Here is a 16,142-nt window from a genome sequence, read left to right on the forward strand (position 1 = left end):
GTCAGACACGACTGAAATGACTTAGCAGCAGCAGCAGGGGTACCCTAACAGGGAACAAAGGCTGACGGCTGGCACTAAGGTGTTTCTAAAAGGCTGAGAAGAGGCTGGATGAAAGGACAAAATCTCGAAATTATATTAAGTGAAGTAAGTCAGAGGAAGACAAATACTATGTGATATCACTTATACGTGGAATCTAAAATATGGCACAAATGTGAAGTAATCTATGAAACAGACCCATAGATATAGAGAAGAGACTGGTGGTTGCCAAGGGGGAGGAGATGTAGGAAGGGATGGATTAGGAGTTTGGAATTAGCAGATACAAAGTATTATATATAGCATGGGTAAACAACAAGGCCCACCTGTTTAATACAGGGAACTATATTCAATATCCTGTGATAAATCACAATGGAAAAGAATACAAAGAAGAATGTATATATGTAATACTGAACCATTCTGAGGTACAGCATAAATTAACATTGTAAAGCAGCTATACTTGCATAAAATAAATTTTAAAAAAGACACATTCTCATTTCATGTCTAGCACTTTCCAATACCAACTGGGTTTTCGCACTGCAAAAAACTCTGACCCATGAAACAAAGTCCAAGATGGGGCAGGCATTTGAGTGCTTTAGAGGGTTTACTTGTAGCTTATTTCTACCCAAGAAGTATGGGGGCTCTTAAGAACATCCCTCTTATTTGCTCTGAAGAGCAGGCAGTCTTGGTCCACCCCAATGCAAAGAAAGTATGCAGATACATTATGTCTTCTGCCAAGTGTACAGAAGTGGCAAAGTTTCCCCAGGTATTGGGGAAAATGATCAAGGCAGGAAGGAAAGATGGCCACCTCATCTTGGTGGCCCTTCCTCCAGTATACATACTTTCTCATATATCACTCAAAGTTCTATTTTAATTCCTACCATTTCATAAATACTTCTAGTCATACCAAAACTCACTGACTCTCCAGAGCAGACACAGTGGCACTACTATAGTAAGAAGTGAGGATGGATAGGGCAGTGACCATATTCAAGGAAGACCTTAATTGAACATCAACAGAAAAGCAGTGCTTCCAAGTCTAAGAGCTGTTTTATACTTGGATGATGGAATCACCTTAGGAACTATATAGCATTTCCAAAGAAACTGGCTTCCCAGTTTGGAAAAACCTCAGTGACTTCAGTTCAACACAAACCACTTTCCAAATGGAGACTTGTGAAGAAAGGGCTGAAAATGTCTGTAGACATGTGGAAGATGCCAGGCAGCAGCCAGTAGCAGTTCTGGGTCCCACTTACTGGGATCCTGGAGGAGCTGGGCTGCAATGGAGACCCGGCGCCTCTCGCCATGGGAAATTCCCCCAAAGCTGTAGTTGCCAATCAGTTGATCTGCCACGTGGCTCAAACTCAGCTCTGTCATGACTGCCTCCACCTGTAAGACACAACGTCCAGGAAGGCTGGTCACTGCTGGGTTGCTGTTCCAATTCATAGGCTGAGGATGGCAGGGGAGTGGCAACACACTTCTCTTGAGTGTTTGGGCCACTTTTAGACTCACCACATCCTAGGAAAAGCACCCTTAATACAGAAGAATCCAATTTGGTTTAAATCACAATGGGTTTCCCTGGTGGCTCACTGGTAAAGAATTCAGCTGCCAAGCAAGAGATGTGGGTTCAATCCCTAGTTGGGAAGATCCCCTGGAGAAGGAAATGGCAATCCACTCCAGTATTCTTGCCTGGGAAATCCCATGGACAGAGAAGCCTGGTAACCCACAGTCCATGGGGTCTCAAAGAGTCGGACATGACTTACCAACTAAACAACAACAAATCGGATTAAAATAAATAATATGAATTTGTTTTCCCCGAAAGACCTTAGAACAACAAAAACTGCTTCTACTAGTTTCAGGGAAATTCAGCAGGAAACAATGGAGATTTTGTTGAACTCCTGTTTTCAGATGCTATAGTTAGTCCAGCCCATAAGAAAACCCCCAAAGATGTAGTTATGAAATAGCTTAATTTTTTAATCTTTGGTTTTTGAAACTTTATTATAATAAATGTTTCATATGTTTAAGAAAAGATTCAATTTCGTTTGAACTAAACCTCACTTTTCCTCTGTAACCCAAATAAGTCCTTGAGTCCCATGTGATCCAATCTCACTGTGGTTTTGGATCAAATATACTCCAGCTATCAAAAATAATTAAAAACAAGACCAATCTTTATTTGAATCTCTTTAAGGACTTTAAAAGGGACATAGTTTATAATCTCCAGCCACACTTTAAAAAGTTCCTTTTTCCCAATTCTTGTCACCCTGCTTATCTTACACCCTACAGCTCCCTGAAACCCTCTCCTCACTCAACTCCCCAAAACAATAATCACTAAAAAAAATTCTTTACTGACTCTCAGATCAAGAAGGTTGGCCTTTTCCCTCCCTCTCCCTCTTTTCTTCCTCAGCTTATCCCCTCTCCAGAGACCCTTCAAAAATCTATTTCTGTCTCTCCCCTGATTGAGTACCCTTCTCTGCATTAGACCCTGGGGAAAGCAGATAGAAAGAGACTGAGAATACTTGTATATATGGCAATGAGTTTTGTTCCCATACATCTCTAATGAGATTGTGTTTCTTTTACAATGAAAAAAGAAACAAAATACCACATTAAAAAATAACAACAACAAAGAACTAAATTGGAGTAAGGAGGGAATAACTTATGGAACAAAGTTCCAGAGGAAATAGGGAGTTGGAGCAATACAGGAAGCTTTCACCAAAAGAAAAGACACATCTGAAACAGATACAAAGGAATAATGAGGTGGTTAAAAATGCGTATGTAAGCTGGTATGATTTGTACTGGAAAAAAGAAGGGTGTTTTCTTGCCATCAGAGTGGAAGGATTCTGGAACTGAGTTTCACTTGACATGGCAGGGTTTACACGTGCACCAGCCAGGGCAGATTTCTGAGCATCACTTTCATCTGCTCTGCAACAGCAAGAAAGGAGTAAAGCTTGCCCCTCCTGGCTCGGAAGGGATGGGGAGAGGAGACATTTACTAAATCTGTTTCATATGTCTCTGGCTAGAAGCCTCTCCCGTTTTGCAAACTGCACTGAGAACAGAATAATTCTCAGCGTCTTGGAAGGGACCACGAGGATCATTGGGATCATCAATCCGCTCCATGCTATGTGATTTCACATAAACTGATTTATTCTTCATATCAGCTCCAGGAAAGATGCATCATTACTCTATTACAGGGAAGAAAGGTCCATAGACTGCTAAAGGTCACAGCATTAACAAATGGCAGAGCTGGGACTGAGAGCAAACCATGTGGGTTCTCAAGTGGTCCAAGAAGTATAAGGGCGGGCACAGTCTGCCCACATCAATCATGGCTTTAAGTTTGGATTTGCAGAGGACAGAAGCAGATCTGTTGCACTTTCTGCTCTGTCTAGTCAAAGCTATGGTTTTTCCAGTAGTCACGTATGGATGTGAGAGTTGGACTATTAAGAAAGCTGAGCACCGAAGAATTGATCTTTTGAACTGTGGTGTTGGAGAAGACTCTTGAGAGTCCCTTGGACTGCAAGGAGATCAAACCAGTCAATCCTAATGGAAATCAGTCCTGAATATTCACTGGAAGGACTGATGCTGAAGCTGAAACTGCAATACTTTGGCCACCTGATGCGAAGAACTGACTCATTTGGAAAGACCCTGATGCTGGGAAAGGTTGAAGGCAGGAGGAGAAGAGGACGAGAGAGGATGAGACGGTTGAGTGGCATCACCAACTCGATGGACATGAGTATGAGCAAGCTCTGGGAGTTGGTGATGGACAGGGAAGCCTGGCATGTTGCAATCCATGGGGTCGCAGAGAGCTGGACATGACTGAGTGACTGAACTGACTGACTGCTCTGTTTATCATAGATATTTCCTTCTCCCTAAACTACCTTGTCAGGATTTTACATCCTGTAGACTGTATCTGCTCAGAAAGTACCCTCAAGCAGGGAGAATGTTATGATAGGAAAGTTTGAAAGACACTTAGGGGCTGCAAGTGCCAGGAAGAGGGACCACTCACAGGAAGTGAATTTGCCATTGACCAATTTCAGATACTCTTGAATTTTCTGAGTATTTGTGCAAATGTATGCATTTTCAGGAGGTAAAGTTCAGTGGCTTTTTCAGATTCTCTCCCTGGGGTATGTGATATAAATGGATCACCATCTCAAAAGAATCTGCTTATGACTTTCTTTCTTCAACTCAAATACCAATGATATCTTCTCCTACCAGTTTTAGAGGAAAAAATACTAAAGTAGAGAGAGTCAAGCCTGCAGAGGGCTCATCTGTCACTGTCAGGGGAGCTAAGTCATGGGAACATGCCTGTGCCTTCCCATGGAATGAACTCTAACCTCCATCTTTTCAGACCACAATGGGGCCCAGGGAGGCATGATGGAGCCAGAGAACCTGGTTTGTGTCCCAGTTCTGCCGGTCTGAGGTGCTGGATCTCGGTCTCCTTGGGTATCAATTTCTTGAGCTTAAAGACAGAGGTAATGCCTCCTTCATAGAGCTTATGCCAGAATGAAATCAGATACTGTGTGTGAACAAGGTCTGATGGATGTCAGCCGGGATGAGAGTACAGAGTATAAGCTGGGAGAATAGCAGGAACCTTACAATGCTTTTTGAGCACTCTAATGTAACCTCCAGGGAGGAACAGGGCTAGCCCTCCCTCTGTGGGGCTGATGGCTCTTCTTGAAGGCTCCTCTAGAGTGAAAGCTATACACCAGGACATCCAGAGCAGCGAGTCTAGGACTCTGAAACAGAAGAATGCCCTTTTCTGACCCAGCATTACAACAGCAAGCCTGCCGGTACTCCAGACACCATTCAGACCTAGCTCCACTCACCAAGCCCTGTTTGAGAGCCCAGCATGTGGGTCAAGAGGAGTAATTCCCTGATGACAGGTTCAAAGGGGCCTGATAAAAATGGAGTGACTGCTGCCCCTTCAGCTGAGATGCAGGATTCCCTCAGAGCCTCAGTGGCATTGAAGACAGACCAGCTTTGGCAACTGAAGTGCAGATGTAATGTGTGTGCCCAGGAGGAACCTTGTTGAGCCGCAGGGTGAAGTCTCTGAGGCAGATATCATGGGCAGAAACCTCCTTCCCAGGGAACTGTGCCTGCTCTGCAGGTGGCATCTTGACCTGTTTTTGGTTCCCTGTGTGTTTCCATTCCAGACAGAAATGAAACAATATTTTTAGGTGAGATCCCTATGAGTTTACCCACAACTACTTCTAAACTGGGTCCACTTAAGGAAACATTAGAACCTAGGAAGAGCTGACAATTCACCAACTGAATCCAGTTTGGATGAGGCACATTCAAGACGTCTCAAATAAAGTTGAGAAAAATCTCAACAGGACTGCAGGGCAGTGAATGAGGAAAACAACCATATCCGTTCAAATAGAGAGCTCCCAGGACAGCACCATCCAATAAAAATATAATGCAAGCCACATTTAGAATTTAAACATTTTAGTGGCCATATTTAGAGAGTGAAAAGAAATGAGAAATTAATTTTAGTGGTATAATTTCTTTAACCCTATACAACCAAAACATTACCATTGTGACCGACAATTGATATTTTAAAAATTACTAATGAGATATTTTAAGCTCTGTGATTCCAGACTAATTTTCTAAAATCTGGTGTGTATTTTACACTCATAGCACATCTCAATTAGGTCTAGTCATGTTTCAAGTGCTCCAAAGCCACATGACTAAAGCCACATTTCCAGTGCCACATTTGAAGCCACATTTCAAGTGCCCCAAAGCCACAGTGGACAGAACAGCTCTAGACTCTTAGACAGTGAAAACTGATGGGGAGGAATGGGCAAATGAAGGGACGAGGGGTAATGAGGCCACAGTGAGGTGATGCCCTGGTGGCCCCAGGGCGCTACCCACCTTCTTCTGGAAGAAGCCCTGGGAACCGCGGCGGATGGCCAGCAGCGCCGTGTAGTTCAGCGTCTCGCGGACAGTGAGGTTGCTCAGCAGAGTGTCGCTCTGCGGGGAGGGACCTGTCAGCATCTTCTGAGGTGCCCCCCACCCCACCTCCCAACTCCTGCGGGCGGGCCAGGACGCGGGCACCTGCAGGACGTAGGAGAAGCAGTCCTGGAACTGCTCCCTGCGCAGCTCCTGGCCGTTCACGAACACCTCCCCAAGCAGGGTCCCCGTGCGCCGCAGCCTCCCGGACATGGCGTCCAGCAGCGTGGTCTTCCCTGAGCCTGGGGGGCGACAGGAGAAGGGCCTGGAGGAGGCCATGCACGAGGCCTCACAGGACTTCCCAAGACCCTCGGTGAACCCGCTGTCCAGCCCTGACTTGTTCTCCCTTTGGCTTCGTGGGCCAGGCTCATGGCTGGAATGAGTCCTTCCAGCTTGTCCCCTTTCAGTGAGAGAGGATGAGCTGTTTCTCTCCTCCAGGTCTGAGCTGGAGGAGCTCTGTCTGCCTATTTATTCTCTCTTAAAGCTGCTTGAGGCTGAAAAAGAAAACACAGGATCAGACTCAAATGAAAACCATGGCTCTTGGAAACATTTGGACTCTAGGGCATTTGAAGTTCTTTTTGTTTGTGACCCCCTGGGATCTTCTGCTGGTTCCTGGATGTAGTGGACATGGCCCAGAGCCTCGCTGGTGTGGTTGAGTACCAGCAGCATCAGCACCGTCTGAGAGCTTGTCAGAAATGCAGAATCTCAGGCTCCAACTCCTAACTCAGATTCTGCATTTTTACAAGAGGCCTGGGTAGTTCTCATGCATATTCGAGTGTGAGAAGCACTAGCTTAGTAAGTCCTTCAGTAAAAACCAAGTTGGCCTCAGCCTACACTGAGAGTCTTGAGCATAACCTAGCAGGTTGTTGCTAAGAACTTTCCCATGAGATGGGATGAACTAAATTCCCTGTACTGGAGTGACTGGAAGGTGAGGTTTCTCCTGGTTGGCTTTGTCTGGGGTTAGAGTGATCTCTTAGGGTAAGACACCAGCTGGCCCTTCCTGTTCTTGTTGGACACAAGTTTACGTGGGCCCAGTTAATACATGGGCCCTGGAACGGAAGTCACCAGGCCTTTCCTGAGTAAGGCTGTTAAGAAGTTAGAATGAGTAAGAAAGGAAATTATCTGGAGGCTCTGGGCTCTCTGAGAAGATGGCAAGAGAATTCTACTGAGGATGTGATGACTTGTGCAAAACAAAAGAAAGGATCTTTTGTTCAAATATTTTAAAGAAACTGCTGATTGCTCTGAGAGGTGCAAAGATGAAAAGCCAAGCTCATGGAACAGTGGTTTTCTTATCTGACCCACGACTGACAAAGCTCAGAATCAGCCTCAGTGGGCTCATGGAGAGGTCAGTGTGAGGAAGGGAGCAGAGTGATTGAAAAGAAACAAAATGTGACTTCACTGGGGTTGTCTTTCAGAATGTGCCCTGAAGTTTCTCAGCCACAATATTAAGCTTTGTCTGTGGTTCTTCTAACTAGGAACTTCCCTAGCCTTACATTTCTAGCATCCCTTCTCAACTCTAACAGACCCTCCAACAGCATATAGCCGGGCTTCCAGTTCCATCACTACCTCAGAACTAGCCTCCCTTGGGGCTAGTTTCTCTGTGTGCTGTCTGACCTCTCAGCAGCGTCTGATACTGTGGCTTGCCCTTTTCTGTAAATGTCTCTCTCGGCTCGAGTGTCACCTCATCCTCTTGGTTTAATCCTGTCAGTCTGGCTGCTCCTTCTCCACCTCCTATGGTGACCCTCGGGGTTCCTCTCATGTCACAATCCTCAGTGAGCAGTAGTGAGCAACTACTAGTACTCAGCGTGTGAGGGAACTGCTTTAGGTGGAGCTTCTCCAGCTCCAGTCAAGCCTTCAGCTGACTGCAGCCCCAGCTGACATCTCACTACAACCTCATGAGAGACAGAACTATCCAGCCGAGGCATACCAAATTTCTGACTCGTAGAAACACTGAGAGGTAATACCTGATTTTTATTACTTTAAAGTCACTTAGTTCGGGTATTTTTTAAACATAAAAATAGGTAACTAATACTGTCTTTTGTTTAAATATGTGTTAAATATTTATTAACTCATTTCTGGGGGTACCAGGAGGTACCCCCAAAGCTCAAGCAAAACAAAGCTCAAGCAAAAAAGGGTATGAGAAACTAGTATGCATAATCAGTGAAGAAAAGAAGATTGGAGTAAATTGCAAAGTTATATGGTTAATGCCTTAGGATGTGACACCAAGAATACAGGTAACAAAAGAAAGAATAGACAAACTGGACTTCATGAAGATTTTAAACCTATGTTTTTCAACAAAGACATTATTCATAGTGTACAAAGGTAGTTCACAGAATGACAGAAAAATATTTGCAAATCTTATATAAGGGATTAATATCCATAATATACAGAGAGAACTTCTAAAATTCAACAACAACAACAAACAAACAAATCACCTGATTCAAGATTGGGTAAAAGATTTAGGGAAACAGAAATCAACACTAGTATGAGATATCCCCTCACACCTAATAGCTACTATAAAAAAAACAAACAAACAGAAAATAACAAGTGTTGGCTAAGATGTGGAAAAACTGGAACCCTTGTGCACTGTCGCTGGGAATATAAGATGGTACAACCACTGTGGAAAACAGTATAGTGGTTTCTATAAAAACTGAAAATAGAATATGATCTAGCAATTCCACTCTGGGTATATACCCTAAAGAACAGAAAAACAGAGTCTTGAAGAAATATTTGTACACCCTTTTTCACAGCAGCATTATTCATGATAACTAAAATGTGGAAGGGAAGTGTCCATTAATGGATGAATGGATAAGCAAACTATGGTCTGTACATACAATGGAATATTATTCAACCTTAAAAATTAAGGAGATTCTGCAATATGCTGCAACATGGATGAACACTGAACACACTATGGTAACTGAAATAAGCTAGCCACAAAAAGATAAATATTGTGATTCCACATATTTGAGGTACTCAGAGTAGTATGGAACATAACTACACTTTCATAAGGACAGAAAGGGTAGTGATGGTTGCCAGGACTGAGAGAAGGGCAGAAAGGGAGTTATTCTTTAATGGGAATATAGCTTCCATTTTACAAGATGAAAAGTTGTGGGGATGGATGTCAGTGATGTTTGCACAACTATGTGAATGCATTTAATACCACTGAACTGTATACTTAAAAATGGTTAACATGGTACACAAAAATATACTCAAAATGGCTTAACAACTTATATATGAGACATGACACCATAAAATTCCTAGAAGAGAATATAGGCAAAACATTCCCTAACATAGATTATAACAATGTTTTCTTAGGCCAGTTTCCCAAGGCAAAAGACAAGCAAAAATAAGCAAATAAACCTAATCAAACTTATAAGCTTTTTCATGGCAAAGGAAACCATAAACAAAATGAAAAGACAATCTATTGACTAGGAGAAAATATTTGCAAACATGTTACCAACCAGGGCTTAATTTCCAAGATACACAAACTGCTCATACAGCTCAATAAAATAAAAAAAAAAATTAAAAAATGGGTGGAAGACCTAAATAAACATTTCTCCAAAGAAAACACACAGATGGCCAACAGGCACATGAAAAGGTGCTCAACATAACTAATTTTTAAAGAAATGCAACTCAAAGCTACAATAAGGTATCACCTCACACCAGTCAGAATGGCCATCATGAAAAATTCTATGTAATAAATGATGATCAAGGGGGTGTGGCAAAAAGGGAACTATCCTACAATGTTAGTGGGAATGCAAATTGCTACAGCTACATTAGAAAACAGTTATGGGAGCTCATTTAAAAACTAATGACAAAAAAAAAAAAAAACTAATGACAGCTATCACATAATCCAGCAATCCCACTTCTGGGCATTTGTCCAGAAAAGATGAAAACTCTAGTTCAGTAAGATATACACATCCCAATGTTCATAGTGGCACTATTTATAATAACAAAGACATGGAAGCAACCTATGTGTCCACAGACAGATGAATGGATAAAATGAGGTATGTATAGATATTGATATATGTTTATATATATCTATGTATACACACACACAGGAATATTACTCAGCCATAAAAAAAGAATGAAATAATGCCATCTGCAGCAACAGGGACTGAGAGATCATCATACTAATTAAACCAGAATTAAATACAGAATTAAGTCAGACAGAGAAAGACAAATATCATGTGATACCACTAATGTGTGGAATCTTGAAAAATGACACAAATGAACTTATTTACAAAATAGATAACAGACTGACAGACATAGAAAATTAAATTTATGGTTACCAAAGGGGAAATAGGGGCAAGAAAGGGATACATTTAGGATCTGGGATTAAACGTATACTCTACTTATATAAAATATAAAAATAATAAGAACGTACTGTATGGCACAAGAAACTATACTCAGTATCTTATAATAGCCTACAATGAAAAAGAATCTGAAAAAGAACATTTATATAATTGAATCTCCTTGCTTCACAATTGAAACTAACACAACATTGTCAACTGTACTTCAATAAAAAATTGAAAAATAAAATGGTTAAAATGGCAAAGTTTATATTATGCATATTTTACCACAATAAGGAAAAGGGAAAAAAAAAAAGGTTAGTGCCCTACAGGGCAATAAAACCATGACCTTCAGGATTATCTCTTCTAGAAGGACAAAAATCATCTGAAACTAGTCTTCTGCAAAGGAACATGCAGCCTAGAGTCTAAGAATTACATGATAGATAATAATGAGTTGAATAAAATTACCTTCCCCCAGAGAGTGGCTGACTATAGGCAGGCTTGCATTAGACCATTCTCTAGTGAGACTATGAACACCTAAGTCATCTTCTGCTTCACTAGTAAAGATTTGATAAAAACACTGCCTTAGATAAGACACCAATGAAATCATGTTATGAAACACTAAAAGCAATTCATAGAATTAATTCATTTGTTTAATCATTTATTCAGCAAATACTTATTAAGCACCTATTATGTGGCAAGCCCTGTCCTAGGTATTGAGGATCCATCAGGGGAAGAAAAGACCAAGCTCCCATCCTCATGGAACCTGAAGTCTACCAAGAATTCATGTTCAGTATAAAAGGATAGACAGTCATAAAACCATGGCAAGGAATTATCAGAAACCAGCCCATGGGACCCTAGAAGAGGGGGCCCCACCCTGTTCTGCTGAGATGTGTATGAAGCGTGATACTGGCCTGTGGGACACACTTCCAAGAAGTGGGTTCAATTCCTTGTTGTGCTACATGCCACCCCTTTTATCCTACACAGAGAAGGAAGCAAGTGACACAATATTATAGGAATAACTCAGCTTTTCTCTTTAAAGAAGTATAATTAGCAAAATAAAAATGAGGATGACCCTGGGTGTTATGGTACATGCATACAGTTAGAAATGGTTAAAAATTGAAAAAAGAAAAATGAAAGGAGGGACTTTCCTAGTGGTTCAGTAGTTAGGACTCTGCGTTTTTCACTGCTGAGGGCATGGGTTCAGTCCCTCATTGGGGAACTAAGATCCCATGAGCCATGTGGCATGGGCCAAGAAAAGAGAAAACAAAATGAAAGGAAGTCTCAGCAAAGTGTAACCCTTCTCACCAGTGAATTCCTTTTCACTTCATCTTAACAGCACTACTCTTAACCATCCAGTTGTTCTCCCCACCCCCTGACTGTGGCAGGAGAGTGGCTATGGATGTAACTCCCTGAGTTGAAAAAGGCTGACCACGCTTAACTTTTATCACAGAATTACACTGCCCACCTCTATCAAAAAAAGCAATGCAAGTGCAGAGTAGCTGAAAGTGTCAACAGTTTGCAAGCAAGAACCCAATCAAAACAGGCTCCTGGGAAGCAAATTTGTCAGAATCTTTCAACCTTAAAATGTGCAGGATAACCTAGTGCAGTGGACCCTGTGATGTGCCACATGGATGCCCTCTTCAGGGCCAACACACCCCTTCCCCCACAGCTGTGCATCCTCAGCTGTGACCCTCACAGAGCACTGCCCCAGCCCCAAAGGGCTCCACCCTCCCCAGCAATGATTGGCTGATGCAGGGAAAGAAGAGGGGAAGAACAAGGTAGAGAACAGGCATGTAAATAGCCTCAGTGGAATCTGTATTATTTAGGGTTTGTTTTTTTTTCCCCCAAAAAAGGATCTGAAGTAAATATGGTATAAAGTTAAGATTTGATAAAGCGAGTTATTAAGACAGGAATATTATTAACTCTCTATCTTGTCTTCGTGTTTAAGTGAAGTGAGTGAAAGTCACTCTACGCAACCCCATGGAATAGTCTATAGAATTCTCCAGGCCAAAATACTGGAGTGGGTAGCCTTTCCCCTCTCCAGGGGATCTTCCCAATCTCTGTGTTTAAAATACATCATAATTTTTAAAAGACCAGTGCATATGGGGGGTAAACAGCATCTTTGTGCTTATTCAATTCCTATTCCCGTCGCCAGGAAGGAAAATTGTTTACTGAGCACCCCTATATGCCAAGCACTATTTTCTCTGAAATAGGAATTAACTTACATGTTCAGCAGGATGTCATTTTTTTCAAGGATCTTTCTAAAGATTCTTTAAACCTTTAGATGGTTTTCTGAAGACCTATAAGACCTTCTGGAACTAACACCAAAAAAAGATGTCCTTTTCATCATAGAGGATTGGAATGCAAAAATAGGAAGTCAGGAGATACCTGAAGTAAGAAGCAAGTTTGGCCTTGGAGTACAAAATGGAGCAGGGCACAGGCTAACAGAGTTTTGCGAAGAGAATGAAATGAACATACCAAACATCCTCTTCCAACAACACAAAAGACAACTCTACACGTGGACACCACCAGATAGTCAATACTTAAATCAGACTGACTATATTCTTTGTTTGTAGCCAAAGATGGAGAAGCTCCTTACAGTCAGCAAAAACAAGACTGGGAGCTGATTGTGGCTGAGATCATGAGTTCCTAATTGCAAAATTCAGGCTTAAATTAAAGAAAATAGGGAAAAACACTAGTCCATTAAGGTATGACTAAAATCAAATCCCTCATGATCATACCATGGAGGTGACAAATAGATTCAAGGGATTAGATCTGGTAGACAGAGTGCCTGTTGAACTATAGATGGAGATTCATGACATTGTACAGGAGGTGGTGACCAAAACCACCCCCAAGAAAAAGAAATGCAAGAAGGCAAAGTGGTTGTCCAAGGAGGCCTTACAAATAGCTGAAAAAGAAGAGAAGGCAAAGGCAAAGGAGAAAGGGAAAGATATACCCAACTGAATGCAGAGTTCCAGAGAATAGCAAGGAGAGATAAAAAGCCTTCTTTAGTGAACAATGCATAGAAATAGAGGAAAACAATAGACTACGAAAGACTAGAGATCTCTTCAAGAAAACTGGAAATACCAAGAGAATATTTCAAGCAAAGATGGGCACGATAAAGGACAGAAATGGCAAGGACCTAACAAAAGCAGAAGAGATTAAGAAGGGGTGGCAAGAATACACAGAAGAACTATAAAAAAGTCTATATGACACAGATAACCACTATGGCGTGGTCACTTACCTAGAGCCAAACATCCTTAAATGTGAAGTCAAATGGGCCTTAGGAAGCAATACTACAAACAAAGCTAGTGGAGGTGATGGAATTCCAGCTGAGTTATTTCAAATTCTAAAAGATGATGCTGTTAAAGTGCTGCACAACAAATTTGGAAAATTCAGCACTGGCCATAGGACTAGAAAAGGTCAGTTTTCATTCTAATCCCAAAGAAAGGCAATGCCAAAGAATGTTCAAACTACTGTACAATTGCAGTCATTTCACATTCTAGCAAGGTAATGCTCAAGAGCCGACAAACTAGGCTTTAGCAGTACGTGAACCAAGAACTTCCAGATGTACAAGCTGGGTTTAGAAAAATCAGAGGAACTAGAGATCCAATTGCCAACATTCATTGGATCATACAAAAAGCAAGGGAATTACAAAAAACATCTACTTCTGCTTCACTGATTATGCTAAAGCCTTTGACTATGTGAATCACAACAAACTATGGAAAATTCTGAAAGAGATGGGAATACCAGACCACCTTACCTGCCTCCTGAGAAACTGTATGCAGGTCAAGAAGCAACAGTTAGAACCTTACATGGAAGAACTTCTCAAAATTGAGAAGAGAGTATATTGTTACCCTGCTTATTTAACTTACACAAGAGTATATCATGCAAAATGCCAGGCTGGATGACTCACAGGCTGGAATCAAGATTTCTGGGAGAAGTATCAACAACTTCAGATATGCAAATGATACCACTCTAATGGCAGAAAGTGAAGAGAAACTAAAGAGCCTCTTGAGGAGGGTGAAAGAGAAGAGTGAAAAATCTGGCTTAAAACTCAGCATTCAAAAAACTGAGATAAAAAAAAAAAAACAACTGAGATCATGGTACCTAGTCCCATCACTTCATGGCAAATAGATGGGGAAAAATGGAAACAGTGAAAGACTTTATTTTCTTGGGCTCCAAAATCACTGCAGATGGTGACTACAGCCATGCAATTAAAAGACCCTTGCTCCTTGGAAGAAAAGTTATGACAAACCTAGACAGCATATTAAAAAGAAGAGACATCACTTTGCTGGCACAGGTCCTTATAGTCAAAGCTACGGTTTTTCCAGTAGTTGTGTATGGATGTGAGAGTTGGACCATAAAGAAGACTAAGGGTTGAAGAATTGATGCTTTTGAACTGTGGTGTTGGAGAAGACTCCTGAGGGTCCCTTGGACAGCAAGGAGAGCAAACCAGTCTATCCTAAAGGAAATCAACCCTGAATATACACTGGAAGGACTGAAGCTGAAGCTCCAATCCTTTGGCCACCTGATGCAAAGAGCCTACTCATTGAAAAAGACCCTACTCATTGGAAAAGACCTTGATGGCTAGGAAAGACTGAGGACAGGAAGAAAAGGGGGCAATAGTGGATGAGATGGTTGGGTGGCATCACTGACTCAATGAACATGAGTGTGAGCAAACTCCAGGAGATAATGAAGGAAAGGGAAACCTGGAGTGCTGCAGTCCGTGGGATCTCAAAGAGCCAGACTTAGCAACTAAACAACAACCAGGTTCTATTCATAGTCAGACATGCCATCAGATTTCATTCTAATGTCAGACTTCTGTCCATCCTGCTATAGCTTAAACCTGTCTCCTTAGTGTGGTGTTCAAAACAAGCCAAAGACTCTTCTGAATCCTCATGGAAAATGTAGGGAACTCCCTCCTCGACTTACCTGAGCTCCCTAAGATGCACATGATCTGCCCGCTCTCGACGTACAAGGAGACATCTTTGAGGATCTGCCTGGTCCACTTCTGTCGGCGAGATGCAATGTCCCACCAGGGCCCCACGTGGTGGCTTTAAGGGAAACCACACAGGGGAAAGACAGCATAGAAGTTTCCAGACCCTTGTCCCCCAGCACCAGTCCCAGCTCTGCCCAGCCCAAGTTCTCTCTGGACAGGCTCCTAAGTGTGGTTTAGCCTCAGTGTCCTCTGTAGAACCTGGCAGGTAGTGACAGAAGATCACCTCTGTAAAGACTTTTCTGGCAGCTGCTCTGAATGCCAGCTCTCTTTGGCTGGATGACAGATGGCAAACAGAACACTGTTTATTCCTTCAATTGACCCTGCATTCCTTCCCCTGGTTTCATTACACCTCGTATTCCCAGTACCCCCATTTCCCAAGTCCTCGTCATCTGAATAGGGCAGGTTATAGACCAGGGAGACATGAGGGGAAGGGGCAAGGGGCAAAACGCAGGGGCATGAGGCAGGGCACAGCTTCCAGTCTTAACTTCCAGTCCTGCTGTGGGCAGGAGGAGGGGCCGTTCACAGCAGCTCCTCAGTTCCCTCTGGGAGCCCTTCCCCTCTCCTCTCCCCACCTACACCCACTAAAGAGGGAGCCCAAGCCTCCGTGCATGCCCCCCATTAGTGAGGAAAGCCAGCAGACGGCAGAGGCCCACTCCCCTCAGGCCACAGCTGCCCCGACCACAGCCCAAAGCTCCTGGCAGATGAAAGCGGCGCCTCCTTACCTGACACTGTACGAGGCGTGGAAAATGCCCAGGCTGTGTTGAGGCTTTGCAGGAACCTCCTCTAGGGAGCACTGGGAGCTTCTGTTTACTTGGAGTTCTGAGGACTCCCCAAGAGTCAAAAAGGGGAGTTCGCCCATGGCCAACAAGCAGCAG

The 16,142-nt window shown here is 42.6% G+C and overlaps 1 protein-coding gene across 1 annotated transcript in view; it reads right to left on the reverse strand.

Moving 5' to 3' along the window:
* The window catches only part of ABCG5 (ATP binding cassette subfamily G member 5), a 28,503-nt gene extending 12,367 nt beyond the window's left edge, over positions 1–16,136 (reverse strand). Inside the window, exons 1-5 of the mRNA XM_043468447.1 lie at positions 15,990–16,136; positions 15,201–15,322; positions 6,076–6,212; positions 5,893–5,991; positions 1,284–1,416 (exon numbers count right to left, since the gene is read on the reverse strand). Coding sequence (XP_043324382.1) covers positions 1,284–1,416; positions 5,893–5,991; positions 6,076–6,212; positions 15,201–15,322; positions 15,990–16,126 — 628 coding nt within the window. The 5' untranslated portion in view covers positions 16,127–16,136. The remainder of the gene's footprint in view (positions 1–1,283; positions 1,417–5,892; positions 5,992–6,075; positions 6,213–15,200; positions 15,323–15,989) is intronic.
* Positions 16,137–16,142: the final 6 nt, after the last annotated feature.

This window comes from Cervus canadensis, chromosome 5 (genome assembly GCF_019320065.1).
Source record: "Cervus canadensis isolate Bull #8, Minnesota chromosome 5, ASM1932006v1, whole genome shotgun sequence".
NCBI lineage: Eukaryota > Metazoa > Chordata > Mammalia > Artiodactyla > Cervidae > Cervus > Cervus canadensis.